Source organism: Sorex araneus, chromosome 10 (assembly GCF_027595985.1).
Source record: "Sorex araneus isolate mSorAra2 chromosome 10, mSorAra2.pri, whole genome shotgun sequence".
In the NCBI taxonomy this organism is placed as follows: domain Eukaryota; kingdom Metazoa; phylum Chordata; class Mammalia; order Eulipotyphla; family Soricidae; genus Sorex; species Sorex araneus.
In genome coordinates, this window is record NC_073311.1 from 46,509,517 (window position 1) to 46,521,539 (window position 12,023).

At 51.6% G+C, this 12,023-nt stretch overlaps 1 protein-coding gene across 1 annotated transcript in view; it reads left to right on the forward strand.

Moving 5' to 3' along the window:
* The first annotated feature begins 419 nt into the window (after positions 1-419).
* C10H12orf75 (chromosome 10 C12orf75 homolog) overlaps positions 420-12,023 on the forward strand; it is a 49,421-nt gene continuing 37,817 nt past the window's right edge. Inside the window, exon 1 of the mRNA XM_055118233.1 lies at positions 420-627. Coding sequence (XP_054974208.1) covers positions 582-627 — 46 coding nt within the window. The 5' untranslated portion in view covers positions 420-581. The remainder of the gene's footprint in view (positions 628-12,023) is intronic.

The window sequence follows — 12,023 nt, forward strand, 5'->3', positions numbered from 1 at the left end:
CGCAGTCAGCGGCGATGCGGCGCCCACCGCGGGCCAGGCCAGGGCCCACTCCCCCGCTCGGACCACTCCATCCTGCCTCCTGCAGCAGAAGGCAAGGCGGGCAAAGAAAACTGCCAGGGGGATGTGCTGGGCTGACCTGGGGAACCCCTCCGCCCCACCCGCATCCCGCCACGCCCCTGCTCCTAGCCCGCGCCCCCAAACCCACTTTGAATTCCCGCCCCCTCTCACAGGCGCCCAATGGCCGGCCGGGGAAGCCGCAGGAGGCCGCGGATTGGCCGGCGCCGCGGTTGCCGGGGTGACGGGCGGACCCGCCGGGGTCCCGGCGCCGGGCGGGGGGCTAAAGGGGGCCGGCGGCCTTTCCGCCTCGACCCGCGCGGGGCCCGCGTGCCCCGGCCGGCGCCTCCCGGCAGCGCGCGAGGCCGGTCCCCGCGCGCCCCCCACCACCGGCCCGGCCCCGCGCGCCCCCCGCCCGCCAGCATCCCTGTCGGGGCGCGCCGCCCTCCGCCGCCTCCGCCTCCGTCTCCGCCCCCACGGCGCGGCCGCCTGCTCCGAGCGCGGCTGCCCCGGCCGGCGGCGGCGCGATGGGCTGCGGGAACTCCACGGCCACCAACGCGGGCGCGGGCCGAGGTGAGCGCGGGGGGCGCAGGCCGAGGGGAGCGCGGGGCGCGGGGATCGCGGGGATCGCGGGGGGCGCGGACCAAGGGGAGCGCAGAGGGCGCGGGGGGGCGCGGGTCCAGGGGAGGGCGGAGGCGCGGGACGCGGGGGGTGCACGGGGGGACGCGGGCCGAGGTGGGCGCGGGTTGCACGCGGGGAGCGCGAGGGGCGCGGGCAGAAGTGGGCGCGGGGCGCGGGGGGCGCGTGGGCGCCGCGCACCGAGCCCGGGAGACCCGCGGCGGGACGGAGCGGGCTCCGGGGGCGACCAGACTGGGCGCCCCTTCTCCTTCTCCTCCCCCCCCCACCCCGCCGCTGGGTTTTTCCCGCCGGCAGCCCCGGGGGCAGCCCCGGTGAGGTGGTGCTTCCCCCGGGCGGGGGCGGGCGCGGCTGGAGCGGAGGCTGCGGGGCGCTCCAGTGCGGGGCGCCCGGGGAGGACCGGCGGCGGGGCTTCCCCTGCAGGCGGCGGGCTGGAGGGGGGGCCGGTGGTGTTCCGAATCGTGACCCGCCCTGCGCGCGCTCCTCTCCTCCCCCCCCACGCTGTCCTCCCCAGACGCCTGGACACCCCCAGCCCCGCGGTGGCGCGGGGAAAAGTGCCCCAGCCCGGGGCATCGGGACTTTTTTTTCCCCCTTTTGTATTTTGCGGGTGCTGGTGCTGGCGAGGGGGGAGTGTGGTAGGGAGACGCAGAGACTCTAAAGCCGGCCTCTCCGCATCGCTCGGTGCCCACTGCTGGGACGGGCTCGGCCGCCCCTCGTTGCCCCGAGAAGCTGCAGTATGTATAGACGGGTGCTTGGGGCGGCATCTTTTAGGGATGCCAACAGTGGTCTGGCTGGGGAATTTTATTTTTTTTTCCCCCGTGAAATCCCAAGACATCTAAATTCCGTAGCCCACTTCACTTGGCTGATTGGCAGTTGAGTTTTCAGGATTCAGCCCCGGTGTGTGTCTTGTGGTGTCGCTTACTACTTCACCCACCCGTCGCGCCTGGTACCCAGCCTTGGTCTTGGCTGCTTTGAGTAGTTTGGGCTGAGCGCTTTCCGTGTCCCTGGAGAGCCGAATCTCTCGTCGTTTCCTCCATCTGAGATCAGATGGTCACGTCTCATCCCGACACCACTCCGCAGATGCCAGCTGCGGTCCTGATGCTGCAGTTTCTCTAGGAGGGCTCCCGGACCCCTGCAATGACTGCGACCTCGGGCGAGTCACTTCCCTGACCCCAATGCAGTCTTAAGATCAAACATTATATGCGAATATTAAACGTTTTTTTTGGGGGGGGGGTTGGGGCACATCCGGTGGTGCTCAGTGCTTACTCTTGGGTCTGTGCTCAGGGACCACATGGGGTGCCAGGGATCGAACCGGGTCTGCTGCTGTTTACTGCACAGGCGCCTTCCTCACTTACTGTCTGTCTCTCCAGCACCTGTAATACTAAATTCTACTTTGAGGTTCCCAAAATGGCTTCAGAATCTTCCTGCCAATTCCTTTTGGGATAGGTTTCTTTTCCCCCTTGATCTGGGAACATGTCCATGTGGAATATTCTGTTTTTAGGGAAGGTCCCAGGGGCCAGCAGGATAGGACAGTGTGTAGGGTGCCTGCCCTGGATGTACCCTGGTTCCATGGTGGCATTGTTTTGGTTCTTCTGAGCAGCACCAGGAGTAGTCCCCAAGGGCTGCCCAATGCCCCAACCATGCCAAAGAAACCTCCACTCCCCCAAGCCCCCCAAACCAAAGAGAATGCTTTAAGGAGGTACGATTCTGGTGCTCATGCAGATTATGAAGATCATGAAGATTACCTCTGGGTCTGTGCAGACAGCACGCGGGGCCATGCTAGCACTCAAGGGGCCAGAGCTCCATCCTGGCACTGCATGGTCCTCCCCTCCCCAGCACCAAGCCCCGGAAGGCCCCTGAGAACCCCCACTTGTGGCCTTGGTTGCCTCCAGTCATGCTGGGGGTGCCTCTTGGAATCACTGAGCTGTCCAAATGCAGGGGGGCCCGACTGAGGCCCCAGCTGTCTATTCATCCTCCCACCCCCCACAAAGTTTACTTCTTTGCGTCCTTGGTGATGTGCAGAGCGCCAGCTGGGAAGGAATCTTAACAAAGACGAGAGGGAGGCAGGTTAGTTGGCTTCAAAGGCAGTGTCCCCTGGTAACCAGGCAAGGAGGGAGGCCAGGCCCAGAGCAGTCAGAGCCACTGGAAGCCTGAAAGCTGCGACGGATCTTCAGGCCTCATCGTGCACCATGGACAGTGTGTCCTGTGCCCTGTGCTGAGGGCTGCCTGTGCACTCCAGTCTGAAGGCTGATGTGTGTGTGTGTGTGTGTGTGTGTGTGTGTGTGTTGGGGGGAGGGGGAGAGAAGGGGACAGTGGGCTGGAAGCTCGGATTTGATCCCAAGCACTACATGGTTACCCCGAGCACTGCTGGGAGTGGCTACCAAATACGGAGCTGTACCCACAGGTTGTGATCCTTCTCATATATGGGGTGGGGGTGGGGAGGGAGTACAGTTAGGACAGAGAAGGGACCACTATGACAGTGATCGTTGGAAAGGATCACTCTGGACAAGAGCAGGTTGTTGAAAGAAGGTCAAGGGATATGCCTGATAATCCTTCAGGAACAGTGTTGTAAACCACAGTGCCCAAATGAGCGAGCGAGTGAGGGAGAAAGAGAGAGGGAGAGGGAGGGAGAGAGAGAGGGATAGAGAGAGGGAGAGAGAGAGAGCATCTGAGAGCCAGCTACAGAGGCAGGTTGGAGGGGGCGGGAGGGAAATTGGGGACGTTGGTGGTAGAAATACACACTGGTGAAGGGATGGGTGTTGGACCATTGTATGACTGAAACCCAGTCATGGACAGCTTTGCAGCTGTGTATCTCCCCAAGGTGATTCAGTGAAAAAGAGGGAGGGGGATGGATCTGGGGAGAGCTGAAGCCCACCGCAAAGGCTGCGTGTGGGAGCTTCTGTGGGCCCCAGACACGGCATGACCCCCCCCCTGCAGCACTGGGAGCCTCCCCCAGGGACATGCCAGAGGAAGCCCCTAGACCACTCTCTGCCCCCCCCCGCCCCCCAGCCAAATAAAAGGCTGGGATGGAATCATGTGGAACAGTGAGCAATGATCCACATTAAAGAACATTGCGGGAAGGTTTGTAGAAGGTTTTTGATTTGCGTGGGTCTTTTTTAATTATTTTTTTAAGTAGACCTGAATTAATGTGTGAGGTCCTGAGTTCCATCCCTGGCACTGCGTAATAAGGATGAGAGAGGGGGGAAATGAAATGGAAGAGGAAGAGAGGAAAAAAGAAGCAGGAGAAAGGGAAGAAAGACAGGAGAGGAGCCAGAGAGGAGAGTGAGGGAAAGAGAGGGAGAAGGAAGGAGAGAGGGAGAAAGAGGGAGGGGGGGAAATCATGAGTTTAGGGCTAGAGCACCACTATGATGAGAGACCAGTAGCTCTGAGCCATCCCTTAAGAAATGCGTAGTTCTCATTCTAGGCTGACTCTCCTCCATTCCCTGCCCCCCACCCCCAAACACCTTCCAACCACCACCATCCTCCCCACCCATGCGTGTGCATGCACAACACACACACACACACACACACACACACACACACACACACACACACACACACACACACACCCTGCTTACACTAAGGGCAGAGTAGTTATGTTGAAAATCCCATTCTCGGCGCCTGCTCTCTGGATGAGCGGCTTTGCTTTTGTTTTTGAAGGACAGTCATGTAAGAGCATGACATTCCGCCTTCTAGCCTGCTCTTTGCTCAAAACGACTTTACGCTCAGGGAAAAGTAAGCGCGTGAGCATGCAGATGGCACGCGGAGGAGAGGGGACACGCCGAGCAGGGACACGCCCAGCCCCCTTGATGGCATGGCCCGCTCCGTTGCCTTGTTGGTGAATCCAGCTGGCTGGCTTAGGGGGTTGGTCATTGTCCTTTTGGAATTTTCTGTCGGCTGCTGGGAGGACTTGCGTTTCAGAAAGGAAATGCACCAGGATGAGAAATGCAAGGTTGAGACAAAGAATAAACCGTCACGTGAAGGTGCCGAGATCCCTTTCCGTTGTGCTTTGACGTCGGCGGCAGAATGCTTCGGATCAGGCCAGGGAGATGGCGTGGGCAGAGAGAGCGCCCACCGCGTGGCGCTGGGCGTGCCCCTAAGCCAGAGACCAAGCAGAACGCCTGGCTCAAGCTTCACGCTTGTGTTGTTGAACCCAGGCACTCGGGACTGTGTCCGAGAGATGAATGGATCTTTCTGTCCTCCAGGTACTGCCCACGCACAGCTTTTGAAATGTCCCAGGAGTCATATAATTCAGCAGCTTTATTTAAGCTTTTAGCAAAACAAAACAAATAAACCAAAAGCAAACCTAAACCCCACCAGGCACGGTGGTGGGGCAGATACCGAGTGTAGGGACTGGTGGCTGGGGCTTGGGTTAGACTTGGCGGCGGTACGAGGTGCCGTTCTGGGAACCGTTCATTTCACTTCCCTTGCAATCTTGGTCTCCATTGGAAATCCCTAGTTTATTCTCCAGCAATTCAGGCAAAACCTGGTAATTATTTCCTCTTTCCCTGAGCTATTTGGACCATGGCCTTTTTTTTGGATTTTGTCTGGCTAATTGGTTTATATGACAAATTGATAGTGCATAGGGTACCTGAATAAATTTGATTCGGTATGCCTTAATATGTGGAAAAACTGATAAGTAATAAAGTGGCCAAACAGCCACCAGGAAGTAGCTCCTAGATTATTGAGGCCCTAGAAATTTAGGTGTAATTTCCCCTATAGGACATTTGCAAGGGTGGGGAGTGGGGAGGGTTGGCACACACACACATTTTATTTAATTAATTAATTTATTTATTAATTTTTGCTTTTTGGGTCATACCCAGCGACGCTCAGGGGTTACTCCTGGCTTTGCACTCAGGAATTACTCCTGGCGGTGCTTGGCGGACCATATGGGATGCCGGGGATCGAACCCTGGTCAGCCGCATGCAAGGCAAACACCCTACCCGCTGTGCTATCGCTCCGGCCCCCCCACACACATTTTAATTTACTTGTGCTCAGAGCTTTCTGATGGCTCTGCTCAATCCTGGTGGTCCTTGGGGGAGCATGCCGGGGCTCAGCCAAGGGTCAGATATGTGCAAGGCAAGCACCTCAACCCCTTTACTAGATCTCTGGCCCTCACGGTAGATCTTTTGAACCCTAAGTCTATAAAAAGCTCCCCTTTCTGTGCTAAGTACAATGGCCCTTGAGGGACTCTGGGGAGAAGCGTTGGGGCAATCAGCAGTAGTTGCTTGTACAATGAAGTCGAACTTTCCTGCTCTGAGAAGCTGATGCTCTAGGAAGAATAACCCTTTCAGAAGAGCCGCAAAGTAAAGTAGAAAATGGCACATATGGAACATCCAATTGCCTGGGAGGTGATGGACAGTGATGTTCAATCAGAGAGTATTCCTGGGGATGTTGGGCTGTCAGCCTAGCTGGGATCACGAGAGCTCTGTCAATCACACACCACTGTCTCCATTTTCGTGTTTTAGTCTGATCACTCTGTTGCTGTGGGAATTGGATTTTTCCTTAGAACTGTAGTAGAATATAGCTTCCATTCAGTGAAGATCTCAGTACATTTTCCCGTCTAGTTGCTAGACACTAAGTGACAGAAAAACATCTGGATGAAATAGGCCATTTTCAAAGTGTTGCATTTTCAATAACAGTTTTTTTTCTCAGAGGACCCCCTCCCCCTCCTTCCCTGGGCTCCTGGTATTCCAAGGGGGAACAGGTGAAAAATCACATAAAGGGGGAAACACAAGACTAGGGGGCCATCTGGTAGGGTGGGGAGCCACAGTAAAGAAACACAGTCAGAAAAGTTTGTGAAACTCTGTTCAGTAAGACAGGACGTTCTTGCTCTGTATTTCTCTTGGCTCTCTGCCCCATCTTGCCTTTTTTTGCTCTCTCTCTCTCTCCCCCTCTCTCTCTCCCCCTCTCTTTCCCTCTCTCTCTCTCCCCCTCCCTCTCCCTCCCTCTGATAATACATTTCCAGCTCCTTGCTTCTCCTTGATCATAACACTTAAATAGCAGAAAAATGAGTAGTATCCCTGCATTTGATCTTGTAATCTGCAATGGGTCGGTCATTTTTCACAACCACACAGGGAGATTGTTAGTTGAATCTGATATAAACCAGAAAACCCCCTAGAAAACTGGATCATTCCAAGGACGTGGAGGTGATTCAGTCAGTAGTAGAGCACATGCTTTGCCTGTGTGAGGACAGGAGTTAGGTGGCACGTGGGTGGGTGTGAACCCCAATGTTGCTGTTGTGATCCCGGGTGCCAAGTGTGTGTGTGAGCACTGCACCCAAGGGTGCCGTTCCCAGAGATCTCAACATCAGTGATGACCACAAAGGAAAGGAGAAAAATGACTAACGTTGGGGTAGCTCCAAATATCTGTAGGAGCCTATTTCTGTGCAGGCTAAGACTTTAGAAAGTATTTACAGCAACAGAGTTATTTTAGATGTCTCCTGCTCTGCTCCCGAGGCTCGATTGAGTTGTCCAGTTGCAATTTTTCAACCCGAGATCTGTAAGGGGAAGTTAATGTTTTGTGGGCAGTTTATTATTGCAACATTTCAATAATAGTTCTGCCCTTATATAACCTGAGTCGAGGCAGTGGAGTTTCATACTCATCTAACCCATTTAACCAGTGACCCAAGGGAGTTGATAGAGTTTGGGGTCTGTTTTTTTTTTTTTTGTAGACTGTTGGCTTATCTTCAGTGGGCATGGTGACTCCAGCGTCCTTCCCAATCAGGTAGCAGCGTGGCTGAATTCTTATTTACATCTACAAATGGTGTGTGCTGCCTCTGTACTTAGCATTAGCTTAGGTCAGAGATCCCAAACTCATATTGCCTGCTTCCCCCCTCTGTAGGTGCACCCAAAGCTTCTAGTGGCCGCCCTCTTCCCCCTCCCCCCTGCCCTCCCCAAAATCCTGGCATCCCCTCTTGGGGGGAGGTGGTGTCACCTACTTTGGAAGACAGTGATCTCATCACTTAGGAGAAATCATACAACATGTTGATCTCATCATAGAAGTCATTCAGCGTCCCCGCCCGCCCCATAGGTCCCAACCTCACCACCCTCCTTTCTGTTTTTGTAAAGCTGTGCTCCCTCCAATTTTTTCTCTCCAAAATGTTCTTTGATGGAGAACTCATTTTTTTTTTCTGTTGTCTTTTTACCATTCCCCAGTGGTGGGTCTCAGAAAAGCATATGGGAATCGTTCTTAGCTGTCCTTTCAGCCCAGAGACCAGTACCAAAACTTGCAGCGCGGTTGTTTGACTCTTCAAAAATCTAGTTGAATGATTGAACCTCTTCAGGAAACAAGGTATGGAGAACAAGTTCTAAAGTGGTACCGGCTCATGCCACTGTGACAAATGGAACAATTGAGAAGAGTCCAAGGCGCTGGAGTGGTCCCTGTCAAATAAGTTGGGCTCAGCTTTCACGAATAGTTAAGGCTTGAATAGGTGGGAATAACAGAGGGGAGAGTGTAGGAAAGGATGGGAGAGAAATGATGGGTGGATTTCAGGGCAGCAGAAAGTCTGGCCTGTCTGACTTTAGTCATTCACTGTGGTGATAAGGTGTTGAGAAAGAAGGTCAGAAAGGTTAAGATGAGGAGGACAGAGAGGCAGGAAAGTCACATCATTGATTCAGGAGCCCAAAGCCCCCATTTCAGATTCTGATTTGGCACTTACCAGCTACATGAGTTCAGGCAACTCGCTTCACCTTACTTTTCTCAGCTGCAGTCTGGAGCAGTAAGGATAAAGCCTACTCAAGATGAAGTGAGTGCATGGGTACCAAGTGAGTAGAGCATCTTTCTCGATTACAAGTTCCCATGAGTTATAGGGAGAGAGGCATCCATAGCTGGCAACAGCAAGACGAGCGGAACTGGGGAGGTGTGATTTGAGACTGCTGTCTATCAGCAGTGGAGTGACAGGTGGGGACGCTGATGCTCAAGACCCCTGGGAGACAGTTAAGGCCCAGGCTGCACTGGGCGGCCTGGGTGAGAGGAAGTGGGAGAGAAATGAACTTGGAGGTGAAAGGTGAAAGCACAGGGAAGGAGATGGTATCCCTTCTCAGGGAACTGTCCAAGGTGTGAAGGGGGGGTGTGGGGGAGGGGGAAGGGGGGAGGGGCTCCCTGCTGATTGACCAGGGGCAGGTCACCCAGGCCAGCCACACCCAATCAGCAAGTGAACTTGGTGGCACTCACTCTCCACAATAGACATAACAATCAAGAAAATGGTCTGAGAGGTGACCCCAGGGAATCATTGGGTTGTGTTGGAAGCTGCTTATGGTTGAACGTAGACACGGCTTCAGTTCCAGCAGCGCGGGGTCACTGTCCTGCCTTGGGTCTGCATGTCCAAGGCTGCCCAGTCGTAAACTTTCATGTACTGGAGCAGAGGGGCTTGGTGAGGGCAGCTTGCAGACAAAGTCTGTGATCGCCTCCCTGCTCATTACCATAAATTTGTTGCCCTCGGACACTTTGACCTGAAATTTTTTTCTCCATTATTGAAGAAATGACTTATGAATCTGCTACCTTATATTGGCCTCTTGAAAACATAGACATTGCTTTAGAGGAACCTAAGGGCTGGTGTTCTTCATCTTTTGGCCAAACTGAGACTATGACATAGTTGTAGAACTATTATGGGTCAGAGGAGACACAGCATGCTGTCAAATTAAAGAGGGTTTTGTTTATTTTTCTATAGTTGTGTTTATACAGTTCTCAGAGGACCTTTTGTCTTTTATAGAACAAACAAAGAGTAAAATGTTCCTGTAGATTTTAATTATTTCCCGTAAGAGTCACAATCATTTGTGGTTTTTTTTTAATCACTTATGCTGAAAGAAGAGTGACTTGTAAATTTTCTTTTTAGAAATTCTTCATATTTATGTATTTTTTAGGGAGGTGTGTATGTATGTTTCAATGATCACCACTCAGTCTGAACTAAAAATAAGATTTAGTGTATCATTTAGCATTCATTTACCTGTGAGTATTTCTAGTTTATTCCATATACTCTAAAAAATGCATATAGAATAGTTACCGGAAAAAAAGCATTAATAGATCATTTTTCAAATGTAAAATGGCATGTTGTGTTTCTTAAGTGCTTTGCTGTTGTTTCTGGGCTACTTTTGGAGTGTGATATTCTGGGCTAACCCTAACAGGGGTTGGTGGGGTCACTTTGGTGGTGCTACAGCATCATGGGGTGCCAGGAATCAAACTTGGCCTCCTGTGTGCAAAGTATTCACTTAGCCCTTTGAGCTATCACTCCAACCCCGGTGTTTTATTTATATTAGTAATTTACTCTAGAATTTTGCATGTGAGGAAACGCCCAATAGAGTTATGAGTTTGAAGAGTATTGAAAACTGGATTGTATAACTACCTCACTCTTCTTGTCTGACTGATTTGATTCCAAAGGAGCATCTCTCTATAGACACCAAGATTATATATATACACACATATACAACATATAGTAATAAATGTATGTATATAAACTTAACATTACTGAACTGATGATATCTTACAGCTGGTTTGTTTTACCATTCACTAGGAATTTTGACTATATGATATGTTAAATTTAACTCCTCCAAAATAATAGGGTTTTTTGGTTTGCTTTTGCTCTTTAGGCTCCCAGAGATGACACCTAGGGCCTCTTATGGGGCTTGGGGGGTGGGTGGGCTTGTACTTTACCAGTATACCTCCAACCCCAACTGTGCACCTTTTTTTTTTAAAGATAAGGTATAGTTGGTGGATGTTCTTCTAAAGCCCAGGTCCCTCTCCTGATCTCTAGGAGTGTGAATAGTGTCTGGAAAGTAGGGTCTTTGACGATGTGACATTTTAGGACTTGTAGGTAAAGACCTTATGATAGATTTATCTGGATAATCCCTGATCCTTTGCAAGAACCAGTAGAGCAGAAGGGGAAAAGACAGAAGAGAAGGTGAAGTGATGACAAGAAGAGGCAGAGAGTGGTGTGTCCACAGCGGAAGTGTGCTGGGAAATGCGTCCTCCCCAGAGGAGGAAGGCTGCGGTGGCTTCTTACCCTTTCGGGAGGGAGTTGGATCTAGTGACACCTTGCTATTAATTTTCAGCCTCCAGTTTTGTCTCCTCTAGGACCATTTATTTCTATATTTATTTCTGTTGTGTATTACTCTCCAGTTTGAGGAGTCTAGGAAATGAATGCAGAGACTTTTCTGCATTTGTTCAAGAGTGAAATAGATTTTAAAAATGTGTGTGTGTGTGTGTGTGTGTGTGTGAAGCTCTCTACCTGGAGTTATAAGTATAAATAATAATTTGTTGAAGTTAACACCACCCAAGTCAATCTTGGTATGATTCTTAATGAATCACAGGGTTGTTTAGAGTTACTTGGCCAGAGAAATAGTCAGGCGGTAAGGCACTTTCTTTGCATCCAGTTGTTTAGGCTACCCCTGGTTTGATCCCTGGCATCACATGTGTCCACTGAGGACCAGGCCAGTAATAGTCTCTGAACACCACGAGTTGTGACCACCCAGACTCACCCCCCCTAATATATTTGAAAGGTTTTGCCATTCTCCTATGGAAATGGTAATCCAGTGCCTAGTTCATCACCATAAACCAGGCAACCTATAGTTCAATGGTGACAACAACTGCCTGGAGTTAGTGTTAGTTTGCACAAGCTTTAAGGCTCGACTCACAAGACACCCTCACTTCAGATGACAGTTGCAAGAATCGAGTCCTCAGCCTTCTTGCACTTCTATCCAACTTGGCTACAAATTTGGGTTTCCCATAATCCTCCACTTCTGTTTCAACAGTTTGGTAGAGTGGCTCACTGAGCTTGGGAAGTTATTTCACCAGATTAAATCTGTTGTCCTATAAAAAGAGATGTGATGCATAGCTAGACGGGGCAGTAAGTGGGGTGATGTTTGGCAGGAAGGTACAGGGTGCAGATGCAGGGGTCTTCCTGGCACATGGAAGTGTGCCCTCTTTGAAACTCTGCACCCTATCATTTGTGGGGTGGGGGTTATAGAAGTTTTATTTATGCAGACTCAGCAAGGCTAGAGATACTGCTCTTGACTGTTTCGCTTCATCTCTGGCCCATCCTCCCCGAGGCCCGGAGCTGGGGCTCAAAGTTCCAAACTTCTTTTTCTCTCTTGGCTTTTTGGGGAACCATCTCCTCCCCAAAGCTATCAGAAATAGGTCCGAGAGTTCTAAGGCATGAGAATGACAGGGACTTCTATTACTCTTCACTCAGGAGATGCCCGAAGGTTCAGAAGTTCTACCAGGGGACAAAGACTATGTTTCTCTGACATTACCGATAGCAGATTGTTTTTTTTTGTTGTTGTTGTTGTTTTTCTTTTTGGGTCACACCCGGCAATGCACAGGGGTTACTCCTGGCT